This window comes from Nicotiana tomentosiformis, chromosome 2 (assembly GCF_000390325.3).
Source record: "Nicotiana tomentosiformis chromosome 2, ASM39032v3, whole genome shotgun sequence".
Taxonomy (NCBI): domain Eukaryota; kingdom Viridiplantae; phylum Streptophyta; class Magnoliopsida; order Solanales; family Solanaceae; genus Nicotiana; species Nicotiana tomentosiformis.
The window spans coordinates 181,407,336-181,429,090 of NC_090813.1; the positions used below are offsets into that span (position 1 = coordinate 181,407,336).

At 34.7% G+C, this 21,755-nt stretch overlaps 3 protein-coding genes across 4 annotated transcripts; all 3 read right to left on the reverse strand.

Moving 5' to 3' along the window:
- Positions 1 to 780: 780 nt before the first annotated feature.
- Positions 781 to 5,449, reverse strand: LOC104095639 (tropinone reductase homolog At5g06060). 2 transcript variants are annotated; one of them, XM_009601802.4, is made up of 5 exons: positions 4,978 to 5,441; positions 3,915 to 4,122; positions 2,750 to 2,966; positions 2,547 to 2,653; positions 781 to 1,111 (listed from the first exon to the last, which is right to left on the reverse strand). In XM_009601802.4, the coding sequence occupies exons 1-5, from the start codon at positions 5,184 to 5,186 to the stop codon at positions 923 to 925; spliced, it is 930 nt and encodes a 309-aa protein (XP_009600097.1). In that variant the 5' UTR covers positions 5,187 to 5,441; the 3' UTR covers positions 781 to 922. The 2 variants fall into 2 exon arrangements, 1 of the variants encoding a protein (XP_009600097.1); XR_011414415.1 differs by having other exon boundaries at positions 927 to 1,111; positions 1,505 to 2,653; positions 4,978 to 5,449.
- Positions 5,450 to 9,458: 4,009 nt separating this feature from the next.
- On the reverse strand, positions 9,459 to 13,632 carry LOC117280848 (uncharacterized). The gene is made up of 3 exons (XM_033660605.2): positions 12,783 to 13,632; positions 10,447 to 10,983; positions 9,459 to 9,560 (listed from the first exon to the last, which is right to left on the reverse strand). The coding sequence occupies exons 1-3, from the start codon at positions 13,599 to 13,601 to the stop codon at positions 9,459 to 9,461; spliced, it is 1,458 nt and encodes a 485-aa protein (XP_033516496.2). The 5' UTR covers positions 13,602 to 13,632.
- A 1,713-nt stretch (positions 13,633 to 15,345) lies between these two features.
- LOC104113375 (protein PLASTID TRANSCRIPTIONALLY ACTIVE 16, chloroplastic) lies at positions 15,346 to 20,204 on the reverse strand. The gene is made up of 6 exons (XM_009623516.4): positions 19,849 to 20,204; positions 19,087 to 19,319; positions 17,460 to 17,912; positions 17,075 to 17,143; positions 16,155 to 16,213; positions 15,346 to 16,071 (listed from the first exon to the last, which is right to left on the reverse strand). Exons 1-6 carry the CDS (start codon positions 20,054 to 20,056, stop codon positions 15,564 to 15,566), a joined length of 1,530 nt encoding a protein of 509 aa, XP_009621811.1. The 5' UTR covers positions 20,057 to 20,204; the 3' UTR covers positions 15,346 to 15,563.
- Between the last annotated feature and the right edge of the window lie 1,551 nt (positions 20,205 to 21,755).

Here is a 21,755-nt window from a genome sequence, read left to right on the forward strand (position 1 = left end):
AGATTTTTTGTCAGACAACATAATTTGACTTCTTGAAATCTGAAGCTAATCAAACATACTGTTGGAGAAATTCAAAATACATTGTTCAGTTATTGAAGTTACAGAGATCCGGATCACATTATCAGGTAACTTGGAAGATCAGTTCTTTCAACTCAAGAATGTTTAACATACTACACACACTTGGAAAACCCTACACACCACGAACCCCCTTCTTCCGCCCCTCGGATAGAGGGGGCTGGTTGATATTGTGTGTGCATTTGATGACTCAACTCAAATGCATTTTAGTCGAACTAACTGCAGATTGGCATTTAGACCTGCAACATTGTGCTGGAAAAGATTTGGTCTAGTTAATGGATGAAGATATCAAGCCAGAGAAGACGGCGCCATTAGTGATCATCATAAGGAAGAGAGTTCCCAACATAATCAATAACACAAAAGAAAGGGCTCAAGAAGGCAGATATGATGGTTCAATTTCAGAAGCCTGTTGCACAGGAAAGCTGCAGAAATGTTGCATATCCTACACTAGCGAGTTTGAAGAGATGCAAGCAAGCCCAATATATGTAAAAATGAATGCCAAGATTATACTTTTTACACGAAGAAATCTAGTTAAAATTGCAGAAGCAGCACTGCATTGAAAAATTGGAACCCGGAACGAAATGACATAGTACTACTTTTAGCATGCTCAACCAGTTGGTTTGAATGCTCATATTGCCAAAATGAAGGAGCACTAAGGTTAAGATTACCTAAATCGTAGTTTAATTCCTAAGCTACACTAGTCAATGAGCCAACAGTCAAAAATTGATCTTCCAACAAACTTTTCAAATACAAATGGAAGGTCCAGTCAACAATGCATAAATTAATGGGTTTGGACAAAACTTTCCTGAAATGTTGCGACATTACCATACCTAGAGGCATTGTTCCTCTAGCCATGGTGAGGGTAAAAGCCATTTACAGACATTCCACCGTCAACACAGATTATCTGGCCAGTGATGTACGAAGATGCAGGAAGACAAAGGAATCCCACAAGAGATGAAACCTCGGATGGCTCTCCCAGGCGCCCAAGTGGAGTCCGGTCATATACTTCTTGTAAATACTCTTTGTTACTCAGCACCTGAACATGAAAAGGGGCATCAGATATTAAGTATGTTCACACACGGTTAAAAAGTAGAAAGTTAAACATGAATTGTTGTTTGGTTGACATCCTGAGACAGAGAAAATAAACATTTGATGCAGCTACCAATTTGACAATATGAGGACGTTTCTGGCATAGATGATTGCATATGTGAGGATCAGCAAAAAGAAAACGCCAAATAAGTTGTTCCCTATCCGTTGCCCCGTCAAAGAGTCATCATTCTTGTATTTACCCTGAGCTTTATGAACTGCCCTTACATCCGATTTCCTTGCATTTGCTCTAACAAGGCTGCATTTGGCTCACACTGTATGTATGTATAAATTATAAAGTAACATTTTAAGAAAAAAGTTACATAACATATGAGTATACCACTACCACAAACGAGTAGTTGATGCATGGCACGAAATGTGCGCCATAAAGTGCACAGAGGCGCAGCTTGCAGGCTTAGGCCTGCTTGAAACCTCTTCTCGTCCTCCACAAGGCTGTTTTTTTTTTTTTTCTCTTCTTCTTCCTCAATTTTTTTTTTCTTTTTGCATGAAAATCAAATTTGAACAAACCCACCAGTGCTGCTCTCTAAAGCCTAGCTCAACTTCCTCTTGCCAACTCGCTGTCGCAAACTCTGCTCTAGCCACTATTAAATTACTCTCATCTCAGCAATGGGTGAGTGGCTCTTTTGAATCTGTATTGGCAGCAGCACAGTATCATTTTGTGGATTTAGAGCTATCAAATCAAAGCTTGGTGCATTCGTGGATCATTGCACCTCTCCCTTCAGCTGTCTATACCAGGACTTGACACTTGATTTTTCGGTTCAAAAGAATTGCAATAGCAAAAAATGGGCAACCAGTGATTGCAAGGCACAAGGCTATTATAGTGTGACAGCGATCATCTCTTGTCTGGTCTAGACTGCGTTGATCATAAGCATTTTCCTTCAGATACTAACGTTTCTTTTCTCCAGGATCAAAGGGAATATAGGACCAAGGCGGGCAGTGTGCTACAATACTCATATCGATGCTTAGGCAACATCAGTAAATTCCCTGTGTCTTCTAGAAGTTCAAACAATCATGGCCTCTGGCTAGTGGCCAGTGTACCCACTGACTCTATTGCTTAACAAGGTTCTATAGTCCTTTAAATAGAGCACTTGAACTTCTGAACTACCTCTTGTGCACCCCCCCAAGAACCCATTCTTTTGGTGTTCAGTATTGTTATAGCAGGAAAAAAAAAAATGCCATGTAACACTCTGTTTACGCCAATCTTAAGAATTGAAAGTCAAATACATGATACTGGTATGCTAGAAAAATTGGGATGCATGTATTTGAGACCAAAGAAAATCTCAGCCGATATCAAAAGGACACAGTTCATCAAAGACAAGAGCATCTATAATAGGATTACTGAAAAGAAGAAAGTTGGAATTTACTTGCTCCACCATGGATGTTTTGATGTACCAAGGTGCAACGGCATTACTCCTGATGTTGTCTTTAGCCCACTCACATGCCAAATATTTTGTAAGTTGATTAATTGCTCCTACAGAAAGAAGTCAAGTGGAAAAGATGGTGACATTTCACCGTCATACTCTCTATCAACCCTAATATTTTAAATAAATGGGAAGGAAGGTCTTACCTTTTGTTGCTCCTTGTACAGACATAGATTTCAATGAGACAAAACCCGAGACAGAAGAAGTGAACACAACACTTCCAGCTCCAGATACTTTCAGAAGGGGATAGGCAAGCTGAGACAGATGGAAGACAGATTCAAAATTTGTTGCAATGAGGGTGGAAAACTCTTCAGCTGTGAAATCCACCATAGCTTTGCGGATATTGGTCCCCACGTTATTTATCTACTGAGCAATGAAACAAAGCCAATTGACTTATTAGTTCATCTATTAATGCATGCAAGTGCTCCAACAAAGCTAGATGAAAATAAGTTCAAAGATATTTGCGTCAACTGTCAACAGAGATGCCAGGTCAATTATCAAGAAGAATTAGGATATCAGACAACATGTATAAGTCGAGGAGCAAAGTGATACATGATGCAATGTATCTATTACCCAACAATCATTCAAATTCCAGTCTCCTACTCTTTAGTTGTTACTTATATGCAACTGGAGAAATGCTACTTTTACCAATTATTCTTTACATGGAAATAGTTATACATAAGCTAACACAGAAAGCAGTAAATAAGAGGTAGAATTTAGGAGTGACGAGAGGAGCATAGAGAATAACAACAACCAGAGCTTCTTAATTGTCTCAAATAGATGGAAAGCTTTCCAGAAACATCATATGAAACAAGACGATTTTGTGTAAGATTGCTCGACCTGTTTTCTGATACTTCTTAAAATTGTTGACAGCGATGTTGACAAATGACAAGAGATAGAGATAACAATGGGAGGCAGAATCATCTTTATCAATCTTTTAAGACAAATTATTTCTACTCTTTCAAGATCCTTGGCAGCCTTTACTCCAATTTAATCTCCATTACCTAACTCTCCAAGCCATTGCAGACTGATATCCGATGAACGTATTGTTTATGTCTATCCCTGCTCTAATTTTTCAGCTTAAGAAAGATAAATCCTTCAGTTCCAATTGGATCTACTTTCTCTTTTCATTCTTTTCTGGTAATACATTACAGCTTTGGTAATAGCTTTGTAGATTTTGCCTTTCATTGCAATGTGCCATTTGCCAATTGCTGATTAACTGCGGAATGAAGGTTATAACAATGTTGCCACATACAAATATCATTGAGATGTAATGCTACTAATAAGAGCTTAAGTGAATGAGATACCTACAAGAATATTGAGCCTCCCGTCGAATGTAGAAGAAACAACCTCCATTAACTTCTGGCGATCAACTTGAGAAGACACATCACATAAGGAGCCAGACACTGCAAAGCCCTCATCTTTCCAGCTCCTCAAACATGTCCCGAGCTCATCTTCATTCCGTGCACACGTATGCACAGTAGCTCCTAGTCCACACAATTCCTCCACAATTGCATGCCTAATTGTACAACAATTCACATCGACAGACGACAAATACTCAATTTAAATATGAGTAATCAAGAAAACAACATACAAATTACTGGACTGTACATGTGACAGTGGCTGTATTAGTTTCCGTCAAGATCAAAGAACCTAGTTTTTGGCTTGAAATTGTACATCTCAAGTGCTTAATTTTCTTGAAAAACATAATCTATATATTTAAAAACTACACATAAACTAATATTAATCGAAATTTTTACAGTAAAATCATAATTAGGTTTGTGACTATGCAAATGTGCCAATGGCTACATTTGTTATTTCCACAAAGGATACTGTTTACAAGATCATATGCAAAACCACTCTAAATCAAATTTCTTATACTAATTTTTTTTAACAACTTGTACCCTTAGGGGTCGTTTGGTTCGGAAAAGGATATCCAAGGATTATAATACTAGGATTATAATCCCACGATCTATATGGGATAGATAATACCAAGCTTTTGGTATACCCATTTTAGCTAATACCAATAACCAAACATGGTAAACATAATCCCAAATTTTATATTGGGATCACTATCCTAATCCCGGTAACCAAACGACCCCTTACAGTGTAAAAAGATTTTATAACACTTATAAGTAATTAAAGTTAACTACCCATAGTAGGTGGAATTAGTAACAAAAAAATTAAGGCAGTTAACATTCTACAGCATGACATTGCAGTTCATTTACACTGTTCGTGAATATAAGATAAATCCTTTAAGAAATTAAAGTCAACTAAAAACTGGTTGACTCCGGAATATTCATAGTGTCATATACAACGAAACAAAACACAAATCAAGAACTAGAAAATGAAAAGGGGTAGGTGAAAAAAATACCCAATGCCTCTAGTGCCACCAGTTACAAGGGCATTCATGCCATTAAGGGACCATCTATTCACTTTGCCATTACACTTAGTAGCAGTGGCACTAGTTTTGAATCTGCAATTCCTCCATGGTTTTATTATACAGTTTCTGGGTTTTGGAAGTTGAAGGTTGAGCTTGACAGAAGCAACTACAGTGTGTGAAACGAAGAGGGGTTCCGACATTTCTTTTTTCCCAATTTCTGCTTGTTGTCTTGTTTTACAATGTTATGCTAAATTCTTTTGATAGAAAACAGAAATAGAGAGAAATGATGGCTTCAGGGATTTGGATTCTTGATATAAAGAAGGGATTTGCACAAATGGCCTTCTTTGAGGCCACTAGTTAAATTTTTTCCCCATTACCTAAGGGGAATATGGTTTTGTTGCTGAAAAACCAGCCACCAACAGTTTAAACTATAAATAGCCTATAGATATAGACAGTGAATAATTAATATATAATTTATATATATCCACTTGAAAAATAAATAGTGAATCTATTGGCTATTTGTGTAAATATTACTAGAAAAAACCACCCAATTGCTGCTACTATTGGTATAGCCAATCCAAAATCAACTTCCTGCAGATTCTTGTCTCATTTTCAGTTCAACAACACTAGAAAAAATAAGAAGACCATCTTTCTGCTTGGGTTAAAAGAAAATGGTTTGAAACATCAATGAAATGTATTCCACAGAGGTTCCTGGATTAGTCATACAATTTTAATTTCTATATATACCACGAGAAGAGAGAGAGAGAGAAAATCTGGTGGTAACTGGTAAGGTTTTGAAGGGGTGGCTAAAGTCGCACAATTCTTTTTAATTTGTGATCATGTTTCAAATAACAGCATTAGAAGCGGCTATTTGTGTAAATGGTCCCCTATAATAGACAACTTCCTAATCCTTCATCTAGCTTCCTCCGCTGGTCAAAATAGCACGGGCTAGCCAGTTTTCGGACTGGTCATTCAAAAATAATCATCATTTGCCAAGTCATTGAAAAATAGTCATTATTTTGCTGCAACAGAGACCGGTCCAGTATAATATACTGGAGTTCCAGTATACTTTGTTGGAACTCCAGTATAATATACTGGAACTCCAGTATATTATGCTGGAGTATTTTTCCGGATTTTGAACAGTGTTTTCGTTCAATTTATCTTTACATGAAAAGTGGCTAAATTTCGATGACTTTTGAAACTATGGCTATTTTTGAACGACCACTCGTAAATCTAGCTATTTTTGAATTTCTCCCTCCTCCGCTGCCTTCATATTGGTTTGAACTTGAAGTCCAGTTTCAATAGTTTGAACTTCAAAGCAGTAACCTGAAGTTCGAAGTAGAAATGACACCAGTTAGTCATTCTAAAGGACTGCTATTTAAGAATTAGTCAGTGTGTCCTGAATTTTAGTTTTTCCGTTTAAATTTTTGGGACAAAAATCCTAAATTGTCCTGAAGTTAAGATTTTTAATTTTAAATTTCATGACAAAATAAGTACTGTCTAATCTTTAAATAGCATCCCTCGAGAATTATTAGTAAGTTTGCAAAGGAATCCATATCATAGAAGTTAAGTTTGTGAAAAGATTTTTATATTGTGAGTCTCCTCAAGTGTGTCCTGAATTTCAGTTTTTTCGTTTAAATTTTTGGGACAAAAATCCTAAATTATTCTGAAGTTAAGATTTTTAATTTTAAATTTCATGACAAAATAAGTATTGTCTAATCTTTAAATAGCATCCCTCGAGAATTATTAGTAAGTTTGCAAAGGAATCCATATCATAGAAGTTAAGTTTGTGAAAAGATTTTTATATTGTGAGTCTCCTCAACCACTTTAGGTGTCTCCAAGTGGCTAGACCAAGAAAAAAGGTGGGAATATTTTTTTTTAAAAAAGTGTTCCTTTCTTCTAATAGGTTGCCTTTTCGTTAAATAATGACTAATCCTGTTGTAGCAAAATAATGACTAATCCTTCATCTAGCTTCCTCCGCTGGTCAAAATAGCACGAGCTAACCAATTTTCGGACTGGTCATTCAAAAATAATCATCATTTGCCAAGTCATTGAAAAATAGTCATTATTTTGCTGCTACAGAGACCGGTCCAGTATAATATACTGGAGTTCCAGTATACTTTGTTGGAACTCCAGTATAATATACTGGAACTCCAGTATATTATGCTGGAGTATTTTTCCTGATTTTAAACAGTATTTTCGTTCAATTTATCTTTACATGAAAAGTGGCTAAATTTCGATGACTTTTGAAACTATGGCTATTTTTGAACGACCACTCGTAAATCTAGCTATTTTTGAATTTCTCCCTCCTCCGCTGCCTTCATATTGGTTTGAACTTGAAGTCCAGTTTCAATAGTTTGAACTTCAAGGCAGTAACCTGAAGTTCGAAATAGAAATGACACCAGTTAGTCATTCTAAAGGACTGCTATTTAAGAATTAGTCAGTGTGTCCTGAATTTCAATTTTTCCGTTTAAATTTTTGGGACAAAAATCCTAAATTGTCCTGAAGTTAAGATTTTTAATTTTAAATTTCATGACAAAATAAATACTGTCTAATCTTTAAATAGCATCCCTCGAGAATTATTAGTAAGTTTTCAAAGGAATCCATATCATAGAAGTTAAGTTTGTGAAAAGATTTTTATATTGTGAGTCTCCACAACCACTTTAGGTGTCTCCAAGTGGCTAGACCAAGAAAAAAGATGGGATTTTTTTTTTTTTAAAAGTGTTCCTTTCTTCTAATAGGTTGCCTTTTCTTTAAATAGTGAATAAATTTTAAATACATGCCACAAAGTGGCTACGTGGTGCAAATATTCCCAAAGAAAATCATCCAACTACTCTAAAAAGGTGAAATTTAGCGAATTAGGCTAAGAAGTAATTTTAAAGAGCGTCCTAAAGAAGGGGTGAAATTCAAAAATAGACAGATTTACGAGTGGTAATTGAAAAATAGTCACAATTTTAAAGTAATCAAAAATTAGTCACTTTTCATGTAAAGATAAATTTGAATAAAAACATTGTTCAAAATCCGAAAATATTCCAGCATAATATACTGGAGTTCGAATTTTTTACATGTGAACTTCCAGCGTAATATACTGATCCAACATAATATGTTAGAAGTTCATACACAGGTGTTCCAATCTCTAGTATATTATGCTGGAACTTTTCGTGTGATGGAGTTCCAGCATAATATGCTGGAAAATCTACACATGTGCACCAATCTCTAGTATATTATGCTGAAACTTTTCACGTTGAAACAAAATAATGGCTATTTTTTAATTACTAGTTCGAAAATTAACTAGCCCGTGTTATTTTCACCTAAAAAGACCATTCATTGTAAATAATCCCCAATTAATATGGAGTTCAAGGCCTCACAAGTCAAAAGTTTAGATTTTTTTCTATTTGGGGAAACTACCGGCTATGTCCATTTATAAGTAGTTCATTATAAAAATTGATCAATTAATAAAATATTACTAATATTAGCCTATTAGTTATTTGTAGCAAAAAAGTGTCAAATTTTTACTTTCTTTTGAGTGAGTGTTATTAGAATAGATTTGGTACATTTTAAGGAGCTTGAATCTCAATTTTAGGATGATTTGGTGAAGTTTTGAGGTGGTTTGAATTGAAAAATCGAAGTAAAAACTGAACATAAAAAAATAATGATGTGTATCACACTGTGTATCACATATGTATCATATTTGTATCAATTGTGTATCACATGTATATCCATGTATACCTGTGTGTAAGATACATGCGTGATACATGTGTCGCATAAGAATATTTTGAACTCGATTTAATTACGAATTTTGATACATAACCAATCCAAATCATCTCCAATCTTCCTCAAATTTTGTATATTGACTTATCTATATGTTTTCAATGAATTTCAACTATACCCATTAAAAAAATTCCGTTTTTGCTTAGATTTTTGGAATATTGTATTTTTTTTTATTTCATCACCTTATTTACTACCTCATCCATGAAATTTCCTTTCCGTCTTGCACCTAATGTTGTTTATCACGCTTAAAAATATGGAAGGTGATTTTTGCATGTGGTTCTTTGAGAGAAAGAACCTTATTTATTTGGTTTTCCAATTTTTATATGTGCTTGGCTAGTTTTGGTAAGTCTATGACTAATGGCTAGAGGTTGGTAAATTTTACTTGGGACATTTATGTAAGTTTTCCTTCCATTTGTTCGTCCTTTTCAACCCCCCACCCCCCCCCCCCAAAAAAAGGAGAAAGGAATCTATGCAATTTCATAAAAAGTATCAATTGATTGTTTTTTTTTTTCAAAAGATATTTTTAGTAAATCAATTGACAGAGCTAAAAAATTGCGAGTTTTAATTAACTTTTTTATTCTCATGTAACATTTGTCAAGTGCAGAATTCTCATTATATACATACAAACTTTCAAATAACTTAATACATACATTCAGAATTATCTCCAGAATGTTAGAGCAACTCTTCGACAGTGTTGACAATCATGGGATAATTTCATCCTGCATACAGTCTCTAAGTTTGATTTCTGTAACGTTCGTTTCAGCCTTGTTTACAACATCACAACACTCTCTTCTGCTACCCACCTGAAAACAAATGCTAGTCACATAAATATTACTATATATTTCCTCTATTCCACTTTATGTGAAATTATTACTTTTCGGGGAGTCAGAATAAAGTTCTCTTTGATTATATTTTTTGCAAATATTTTGAATTATTACTATTAAGACTTATCGTATCTTTTATTTAATTTCGTAAATTTTATTTCAAAAAAAAATAATTTCTATTCGGGTTCACACCAAAAGTTAGTCAATTTGACCCTTGTAAATGTTCATATAAATTGGAACAGAGAGAGTGATTATTATCAACCCAACCTCGTAATACTTTTCTTTTGCATTATCAGTATAATTTAATCTGTTATAACTATTGGCATGCCCTTTTTAGGTAACTTGTTTAATTTATTATAGGCAGTTAGCTCTAGTTAATTTTTATGTGACCTGATGGCGTAATTTATTTTTTAAGAACTATTAGTTTATAGAAGTTAAACCATTAAAACCAGTTAAAATTTTACACTATCAAGTTATCTAAAAGATAAAAATAGGTAACCATCCATAAGCTAGATTGGTAACCTAGAAAATAAGACGTATTACTTACTATAATAGGTAGAATATACTGATAGTATAAAAATTATGTGTATATATATATATATATATATATATATATATATATATATATATATATATAAGTTAAGTATAATAAAAAAGAGTTTAAGTTATACATATTGACGGTGGAAAAGATATTTCCACAAGCAAGTCACTTGTAAGTAAATCTCTAATATAACATTAATTGGTGAATAAGTTGGCAAAAATGAAAACTAGTATGTTATCACATATTAAATAATCTCACTAATAGTTTAAAAAAAATTAAATTGTCAATGTATATAACTTAAATCAAGATCGTACCGATACTCACCGAGTCAAGCTTCTTCATAGGAGAAAGGACATGGATTTCTGAAATGTGATTTGCAGAGTGATTGCCACTGAATGAACAAGGAGGTAATTTACGTGGATATTTCCTTGTATAATTAGTAAGTAAATGATTTTTCATTTTCTGCATAGACTCAAAGAAAAGCAAATGGGGAGCTTCACAAGGATTATTAGAAGGCAAACGAGTATTAAAAACAAACCAAGGTTTAAACAATTTACTCCAAGGAATAAAAGTTTGTAATGGTATTGTTATTAGACTTGGAGGAAAGATGGACTCATAAATTTGAATAGAATAACCCCATGATATGGAAAATGTCCAATTTTTGGGCTTGTAATAACAAATGCTTTGTTGTAGGATTCTTGATTCATCCCCTAATTTTGCAACTTTCATAAGATGGTTTAGTGATTGAGATTTGTTCATTAAAGGAAATATTGGGTCTACAAAATCAAGGTGGTGAAGAGAGACTAGAGGAGATTGGGGATGTGCTGATAGGAATCCAGATATGTCACCATGCAGGTCCATCTGCAATAAAAAAGACGTGGCGTATATAGAATTTTTTGTAAACGGCATTAATATTTAAATAATTAAATAAATAAATAAATCACAATAATGACAAACAGTGCCTTTATGTATATTTATACTAATATTTTTATTTTGTTTATTATCTATATATACATATCTAATAAAATAATTTGATGAAGGGGTGTCTCGTGACACCGCCTAAGGCAAGGTAGATACATCCTTGCCATTGTAGTAACAACAACAACAATAATCCAGTATAATTCTACTAGTGGAGTCTGAGAAGGGTAGTGTGTACGCAGACCTTACCCCTACCCTAGGTAGAAAGACCGTACCCAGTATAATCCCACTAGTGGAGTCTGAGAAGGGTAGTGTGTACGCAGACCTTACCCCTACCCTAGGGTAGAAAGGCTGTTTCCAATAGACCCTCGGCTCCCTCCCTCCAAGAACTCCCCACCTTGTTCTTGGGGTGACTCGAACTCACAACCTTTTGATTGGAAGTGGAGGGTGCACACCACTAGAGCAACCCACTCTTGTTAAATCCTTGTCATTGTAGTATCACTTATAAAAATGAGATTTAAGTTATATACATACCACCAGATATAATAGGTTATTACTTTATATTCAAGTTACCATAACATACCTGTTAAATTAATTATATGTTATTATAAGTCAACTTAATTAACATTGTGACATAAAAATTTATTACTATGAGTGCACAAAACTCAAATTCTACATGCTATAGTAATAAATATATATAGAAATCAGACCAGACATAGATTCTTGACTAGAAAAGGATGTTCCCTTTCATCATATAATTTATGTAGCATGTATTATATCACGTTGTATCACACATATATAACTTGCTTTATTCTTTGAATTATTGATTCCACTTTTTATGGAAATTAGCTTCCCTCGATTAGAATGTAGGCGGCAAATTTGACCGTCAAATTATTGACATATTTGCTTTTAATTACTAATATTTTCTGTTTCAATTACTATGATATTCTTTTTGAGACGTTACAAAATATTTGGTGGTGTCTTATTTCTATACAACTTTCACAATTTTCAAGAGTTTATTAAATTTATTAAGTTATATTCATACTTTAACTTTGACATGATGTTTGATCGCTTTTCAACCACAACTTTTTTATTTTTATTTTCCTTCCTCGTCACAAAAATATTATTAGATTATAAGTCAAATTAATAATTTGAACTATATATTCTATCAAACACTATCATATAAAATGAAAGGAAGAGCTTAGCCCACTAATTTAAATCAGCAGGTTCTTTCAAGTAAATAAGGTTAAAACATGTAGATGCATAGTCAAAGTTGACGAGATCCTTCATTTCGTTGGCTATAACATATCTATGTAAGACCAACTAATTCTTTTACGTCAAGCTAACAAGTATCTATGTTGAGTTTATGTTCTATGTCTTAATAATGTGAAAAATATTTATATAATCAAATCACTTATATAATAATTATAAGTAAATCTTTATGATAATTAATCATTAATAAGTAACTTCGTGAAATATTAATTAACCCACTATCACCAATTAAAATTCACTAATAGTTATCTTAAAAACATGCCCTAAGATTTTGCAAAAAAGAAGAATTAACCTAAAAAACCGTCGCCCAACCGTTTAAACTAAAAACAGTCAGCATATATAATATATATATATTCATGAATAATATGTGTATAATTATGTATAATCAATATATAATTTATACAAATCACTAAAAAAAAGTAAATAGTGAATACAACCAACTATTTGCGTAAAAATTCCTGAAAAAATACCTGATGGAAGCCCTTTTGTCGAGTGAGAGAGACACCTAAGTCAGCTACACATGACTGCAAAATACGGTCACCCCCATAATAAGTTGGATACCTTTTAATACAAATATCCAAATTATCTACCATTGCCTCCACAAGAGCATAACTAAAAACATATCCACCTCCACCAAAAGCCATATTAAACGAGTGAACAAAATTTGATGCATGAGTTTCTGAATTCATCCCAACATAAAAATATTTCCTATGATCATACTTAGACAAAACCTCAACCAAATTATCTAGGAAAAAAATAGTGTCATCATCAGCCATAATGTACCATCTTGCACTCTTATTTTCCATCTTGAATGTCTCCGCTACGACGCGCGCCATCCGTATGGTTTGCGGGATCGGATGCTTATCGTACATTTTGTATCTCGATGTATTTTCTGAGATCTTGAAAGGGGGACACGAAGAAGGCCACGAAAGTAATTCTCTTGGAAAATTTTCTAGAAACACGAATCCACGTGTTACGTTAGGTCTCCACCAGGACTCAACGTATGATATTCTGTCCTTCCAAGTTTTAGACGAGCTTGTTATTCCGAAAACTAGATGACTAACATTGGTGGGAGAATCATCTTGATTGTCACCTTTGAACCTCATCAGGTTATCGAACATAGTGGTTGCGTAGCAACATGAATGATTAGAGAGCAAAATGTAGATAACATAGAGGATTAGTCCTGAAATTAGCAATGATTTGCACAATTTTCCGCTTAATACATCGGATAATTGCATAATCTTACGTCTAATAAGAGAAATCAAGTTTGTGGAAACCATGAACGACATGAAAAATAAAATTTAAGGAGAAATTTTTTTGAAGGTGGATACCAATTTCTTGAACAAATAATGTGAATTTTTCTAATGGAATCTTTAATTATAGCAAGAATTGGATATAAATATAATGTAAGAGTACTTGATAAGGTAGAAGTTTTGGTCAGAAGTATAACACAAGGTGCATGTTAATATGACATGTTATTTTTCTCGTGCAAACTATATACGAATAAAGTGTTGAATTGAACGTGAAAAATGTAAAAATAGAGATTTGCGGTAAAAGTAGTTCAATTTATCTCGTGCCGCTAAAGCACGAGTTTTATTATACACATAACACGCTTCTAGCATTGTGCAATGGCTGATTTTATGCCCTGTAATTTTAACAAGGAGTAGGATTTTAATTATATAGACTACATTATAAATTACAGCATCAGTGTAATTTAACTTTTTATATATAGCAGGTTAATTACGATTTATTCTAAATTACCAATCAAAATCTTACTTTCGGTCCAATATGACTTTTAAAAGTAAATTTGTAATTGCTAACACTTACTGTCCCCTGATTTGGGATATCAAACTCATCTTTGTTGGAGTATAATTTTGGGCAAAGATCACTCTCAGCCCGCGGCCGAAACTATTAACATCCGGTAGCCACAAACGTGTATAATATTTGTAAATTTTTTGTATATAACATACAGAAATGTATACGTATACCAAAAATATAAAAAATATTATTATTTTGAGAGCGGCTATACAATGTCATTTTTCCTATAATTTTTTGTGTATATTTCACGAGTCTTCTAGTTTGTGGCAGAGGTGGATCCAGATTTTCAAGATGATGGGTGCAATATTGTGAAGAGGTGGATCTAAAATTTAGATTTAACTTGTTTAACTTTAGTCTCTTACCATGAACCCACTATACTTTTGAAATTATAGGTTCAAAATTATATTCTTTTTAAAATTTTAGTGATTTTCACGCATATATCTATACTCTATGTTGAAAATAAGACTGTCCGGAGTAGAATTTGAACCGCAAATTTTACTCGTAGAGGTGCAACCAATATTTATTGCACCATAGGAGTCTTTGAGCATGGGTGCGCATACATGCATTTAAGTAATTTTGAAAAAATATGACATTATTATACATGGTTTATGGAGAGTGGAATGAGTTCACGTGAACCCATATCCTAACATGCTAGATACGCCCTCGGTTTGTGGTACAAAGGTTTTATACAGTATGACACATAAGTCGGTACAAGAGTATGGTGAGAGATCGAGCATCCACTTCAGCTTCTCAAATCGATGATTAGGAGCATAACATAAAGAGAGCGTGCCAGTATAGAACCATTTCCATCCACCAACTAGTAAAAACACAGTCATCACCATTCTCATGTCACAATCAATATTAATCGTCACATATCTCAGAAATCAAAAAAAAAAGAAGAAGTGTCAGACCATCCATCACCTCCATTAGGAGGTAATCGCCACAACCATTTGAAGAAAACTACCAGAACTCAGAGAAATGAGTATCAGAGCACTCATAACTTCCGTAGAGAACTAACCGGCGCAACCAAACAAAAGGAACTACTACCATAACTAGCTAACATCCTATTCTCTTACTATAATTCATTTGTTTTTGAAAGAAAGTCAACCTATTCCTGAAATTGCGGTCAGTCTCGCTACCTTTTTAGTCGCCGCCCCTACTTGCTACTACCACAAGAAAGTGAACAAGTTAGTATAACTGACTTGAGCGTCGAAGTGAACAAGCTAGTATTATTATTTGGAAGCGGGAAAAACAATGAACAAGTGCCTTGAATATTACATTTCATGCAAAATATACAATTTAAGATCCACAGAAATGTGTAGTGATTTACATGCTTCTTACTCAGCCTCAGTTAAACCATTGTTTTAACCTCAGTACTCGTCCGGCATAATTAGCTAAAATAAAACAAAGAAAATTAAGATTTAGCCTTCTCATTAATCATCAACATAGATGGTTTCTTGCTGAAACAGCCCGCCAAAAACCTTCCTCGTCTCAGTTTTAGTCTCTGTTTGTTTTGTTGGTTTTGGCGCCTCATTCTTTTTCGAAGCAAATGGTTTCCTAGGAGGAGTTTTGATCACTGCTTTCTGAGCAGGCAAATTTCTGGCCTTGGCCTGTCCCCTAACGGTAGCTACCTGCGTTGATTCCTCGCCGACCTTTTCAACAGCTGATTTCAATTGCGAGCTGAACTTTTCAATTGAAAATCCTATACTTAAGCCTTTTGCTTTGTCCAATAGACTTTCAACAGACGGACCTGCGGCTGATGAATCCTTCTCTTCAGCTTCTTTAGCAACGTTAGCAGCCTTTGCTTCTTTCTTTACGAGCTTCTTCGCCTCTTCTTCCTGTCTCTTGGACGCTTCAGCAGCTTGTCGAGCTTCTTCCTCAGCTTTCGATTTTTCAAGTGCTTCTGCATAAGCCTTTCTCCGTCCATCCACGGGAATCGTGCTGTATATATAATCGTTAGTTCGTTTATTTAGATGATATGGCATCCAAAGGTTGTAGACAATTGAGTAAAAGAGGGCAATTACCTAAAAAGTTCATCCACAGTCTTTTTTGATGCTGATGGATCGGTAAAGACTTCCACAACCTGTAAAAGGAAAGAATTTCCTGTTATCAGTTAACCAATCAATCGACTACGTCTCAACTATGAACTAGCTAGGGCTGATAATATGAATCTATGTATCCGTTCCGTTATGCTTTATTTAAAAGAAACTAGGCGTTCTCTAAGGTTAGATATTTTCTAAAACTCACACTTATCCTTGCCCCGACATACAATTCGTGACTTTAATAACCATTTTCCTAACAAGCGACATACCTAATGTACAAAGCGGATGCAACATATTGCCGGGTTCATCTGAATCCAATACTTTCGGCGTGAAGTGTTAAATTTATGTGTAAAAATTCACAAAAATTGTAACAAATAGTCTATATGAATCCATAACTGTAAAATAAAATGGGTTCATAGTGTTTAAATCCTGAATCCGTCTCTATTAATGTAATGGTAACAATGATAACTAATTAAGACGACTGGTGAAATAATTAAGTAGACTTATGTAAAAGCATCTAAGTTGAGCAGCATCATATACCCAGTAGCGGAGGCAGGATCTCCGCGAAGGGGGTTCAAAAAAAATAAATTGTAGCTAGTGGAATTGAACCTATAACCTTTCAAAGATCTTGAACCCTTGACCACTAAGCTACACTTTTGGGTTGTGTCAAAGGGGTTCAAAACTTAATATATAGAGGTAAAAAACAGATTTTGACTTATATATACAACGTAATTTTTCGGCCCTTCCGCCCCCCTAAATCCGCCCCTGCATATACCTAATGGTATAATACCAAATAAAATTCATTTGAACTCTTTCCTCAGCTTTACTTATTGAGAATCAAGTTTAGCTACATGGATTAATGTATCACAAGAATCTTTAAATATACAAAGAGCAGTCGATACCTTATTTTCTGCCACTGCAGTGTTGGAGAAAACATCCACCACTAGCTTAGCTATCTCAGACTTAGCCACCTGTTTTCCACAAAAAGACGAGATAGTAAGGGATCACAAGCTTAATAAATCTACTCCTCACGCTTTAAAAAGGGGGCTGGGACGGGAGAAAAGGAAAAGATAACAGGTAGTGTACGTGTAGCTAAAGGCCTATCTAGCATATAAGCAGATAATGCAAATCACACCTACTTTCTCCAAGTCGGAAGACAAGTTATATAGCAAATTTTGAATTTTTTAAAAATTAAGATGTACAGCACTAACAAAAGTAGTATGCTCAAACTTAGGATTTTGTTAGAATTTTCATAATGTAAAAGAAATATTGCATACATTACATTACTTTGTAGGCGTTTTCACCAGCACTCCCTTCAGCTGACACGACGATGTTGTATGAGCTCTCAGGGGAGAAATCCTCTGTTAAGCTGGTTTTTATGAGTGTATAGCTCACATCTGTCTCCACTATCTTCTGTAGAAACTCCGATATCGTCAGTGGTTGAGATTTTGAGAACAGATTGTTGAAGAAAGATGTAATGCCGTCGAGCACATTGTAGGTAGAGCCTATTGAAGAAGATTCATCATAGACTATGGCCACATGCCCGACACCAGCTAATTGTGCAGCTTGTATTACTTGTACGGCATCTGTTGTGGTGACTTCAGTTGTAGGACCATCCTCTCCCTTACCAATAGTTACCACAACTTTGCTAGCATTTCCTATTGCTTTTGCGATTGATTCTGCATCTTGAAATGTGGATGCAACCGCATTCAGGCGTTTTGACTCATCGTTAGAGATTACCTGCAATGATGCAACATGCATAGTCAGAAAAACATAACAGATCTGTTTTTTTATAGTTAAATCTATTTTCTACTACCGCTTCTCTTACTGTGTATTAAGAGCATTTTGTTTGCCTAGTCTCCAATTACAAGTTAATCCTTTTTTGTTTTGGCCTCAAGGATTTTATACCTAATTGCAAAGGAGATACTTTCATTTAGTGGCATTCAAAGAAATGGTATAGAAAATCATATTCCACTTGTTGGTTGAGTTTTTACTACCTCCAAGATTGTTGAGCAGTTTATATGGATGCGTTGTTTGCTGCTTTAATCCTACTATACTACTCGAACATCGATCCTCTGACGTAATTCCTTACGTAGTGGAACACTCGGTGCCCAAGCAGTTAAACAATATTGATTTATGACTCCTTCAAATGAGCCGACAACCATCGAGAGAATTGTCTTGTATTGCTAAGTTTCAAGATGTTCATTAAAATCTTTCGCCATATGCAAAAGTTGAATACACCTAAACGTTCAGCATCAATTCTATTACGAAAAATGGATGATGGGACTAACTTTGTTGCGAAAGTTAACTTATGAGGTGAGTACTGTCAGAAACTGAAACCATATAAGCATACAACAAACCATTCCCTCAACCAATGCGAGACACTCTAACACTCACTCTCCCCTTCCACGCAAGGCTGGACGTCTAGACCGTGGACAACAGGGGCGGATTTAGGGGGGCGGAAGGGGGTTACCCGAACCCCCTTCGCCAAAAAATTACACTATATATAAGGCAAAATCTATTTTTTTATCTCTATATATTATATTTTGAATCTTTTTGACACAACCCAAAAGCATAGCTTAGTGGTCAAGGGGGTTCAAAACCTTTATAAGGTCATTGGTTCAATCCCCACTAGCTACAATCCATTTTAATTTTTTTCTTTTTTGAACCCCCTTAGCGGAAATCTTGCATCCGCCATTGGTGGACAACATAGCATGCAGGCTCAATATTGTGCAACACAACAACAACGATGGCTCTGGCTATGGCTTAGATAGAGATAAATGGACCTTGAGGCTAATTGAAAGCTAGCTCATGAGGTAATATCACGCAAACCATATAGAAGATGAGTTTCATTCTTGCAACCAATGCCGGATACTCTAAAAAGTTCTGTATTTCCAGGGACAAAGAAACTAACCTTGTAGCTAACGGCTAACTGAGCTAGCTCTTGGGCTGCACCAAGGTCAGAAACTCCAGCTCTGACACTAAAACCTTCGCGAAGCAACGTCTGTGCAATGCGGACACCAGCTTGTCCAGTAGCACCAGCAACAAAAACTGTTCCAGGATCCTTTGCCCTTTGCCTTCCAAAAGCCAAACCAGAAGATGGATTGGTGCTAACAGGTATCAAAGACTTCACATCAGGTAACTTACCTGTTCATGACATAATATAATCAAGTAATTAAGAGTATGTTCTATCTAACAGTTTAAACTAAACATGGTATCAGAACAGGCAAGAGGTCCAGAATTCAAATCACAAGTGACACCCAAAAAAGGTAAGTTGCTTTCATGTGTTTAACTCATGTAAAAGATTTAAGCCGACGTATTGAGACATAATATAATTAAGTAATTAAAAGTGTATACTTTCTAACAGCTTAAACTTTTAGATAAAATCATAAAATGGTAATGCACTTCAATATCAAAGACACAATTCAACATCACCAAAATTAAAACTCAAGGGAATACTAATTCAAAGGATGCTCTCTCGTGAAAAAGAATCAGGTCCACACAATTCAACACAATATAATAAATAATTAAAAGCGTGCTCTCTCTAACAGCTTAAACTTTTAGATAAAATGGTAGCACAATTCAATATTATGTTCACACGATTCAACGTTACCAAAATCAAAGATGAAATAGTAATAGAATTCAACATTTTTATGGTCACACAATTAAACATTACCAAAGTCAAAACTGAAGGGAATGCTAGAATTGCTTGTAGTAGTTTCTTGATTTTCCTCATTAGAAGACTCAGCTGATTTGCCAAGGCGAAAACTTGGGAAAGGTCCAGACTTCTTTGCAAAAACAGTGAATCTTGAATTCTTGAATGATAATCTTGGATGGGGTGTAGTTGTAAGGAGAAATGAATTTGAAGTAAGAGTTGGAGCCATGAATATTGAATTTGGAAAGAGATAGCAGAGTTGCTACTCTCTTCCTATTCAGTTATATTTTTTGCATGCAATTTTTTTTTTTAATGAGATTCCATTTGAAGAGAGAAAGAAAGAGAGTGAATGGCGAAAATAACTTAAGGACAATATCTGTGGTATTTGATTCTGGTCCCAGAACAAGAAGTTTTTGGATTGAATAATTTTGTCACTTTGGATGGGGGAATAAGGTGGCTTTCCAATGGGATAAAGCCACGTCCTATTTTATCTACAAATGAAACTTTCAAGCCAGTCATTTATAATTGGTTCAAAATAGTGTAATTCTCCCAACATTATGTTAGTATTATTTTGTTTTTGTTTTGGTTTTGATTTTTTTAATGCTTAGATTGGTTCTGATAGTTTAAAGACTTTTTACTTGATAAGTGTATTTAACATGTAATAGACTAATAGTAGTTTTGTCATCGTTTTTTTTTTTTGGTCTAATTACCGATTAACGCTTATTATAAAATTTATATATAATTATCTTATAAGTAACCTGATTACATAAATATGTTTTAAGCAATTTATGTTCTATGCATTGTTTGTATAAACTAATATCGACACAATCAGGTCACTTATAAGGTAGTTATAGATAAAACTCTATGATAATTGATAACTTGACAAGATGATAACTAACCTTTTATAAAAGGTTAAACCGCATTAATCGTTTAAGAAAATTTTATATTGTTGATACATATTGTCACGATCCAATTCTCACCATAGGCCGTGATGACGCCCAACGTCGTCATTAGGCAAGCCAACGGTAAACCAACAACTTAATTATCCATTTTTATGCTTTTGAAATCATGGGTTTCATTAAGTAAATAAAATTAAGTGTAGAAAAATCATGGAGACATAAAGTATTGATGAAACATAAAGCGGAATAATGATAATATCAGGTACAATCATAATCATCTACTAGAAACGTCCCAAAACGCGATGTCGTAAGTGCACGAGCAATCTAGTAGAATATATACAAACCACTATAACTACTGTTTGAAACAAAATAGACAGAAAGGATAAATATAAAAGGAAGGAGGCTCCGGGTGCTGCAGATCGGAGCAGGGAGAGCAGCTCACCACTAAGCCTCCGGATAATGCGTATACGCACCCGTATGACCGCCTGAAGTACCTGCATAATTAGTGCAAAAGTGTAGTATGAGTACGTAAATCAACACGTACCCAGTAAGTATATAGTCTAACCTCGAAGAAAGTAGTGACGAAGGGTCGACATCGACACTTACTAGTGGTCCAATAAATAAAGTACATGATTTATAGATAGGCAAGAAACGCAACAATAATAATGAAATAAGAAACTGTAACTAACATGATCATTCAACATAAAGACAATATGATATCCTCAAATATCATGTGCTATCTCAAACAAATAAGGAACATCAAGTAAATGCCACGTTTCAAATCAAGAAGGAAATCTCAAGTATATTCTGACTCCTAGCGATATTACGCACGAATTATGCCGAGGTTATACGATTCGATCCCTAATAATAGTATACATTACCGTGATCGTACGGACCGAACCATTGATGCATCTCAAATACACTTCCGATGTCGTACGACCTGATCCATAATATTATTTCATAGCACTGTCGAGGCATATGTCCCGATCCATATGAATAGAGGAACTTTTCGAACTACGGGTCAAATAA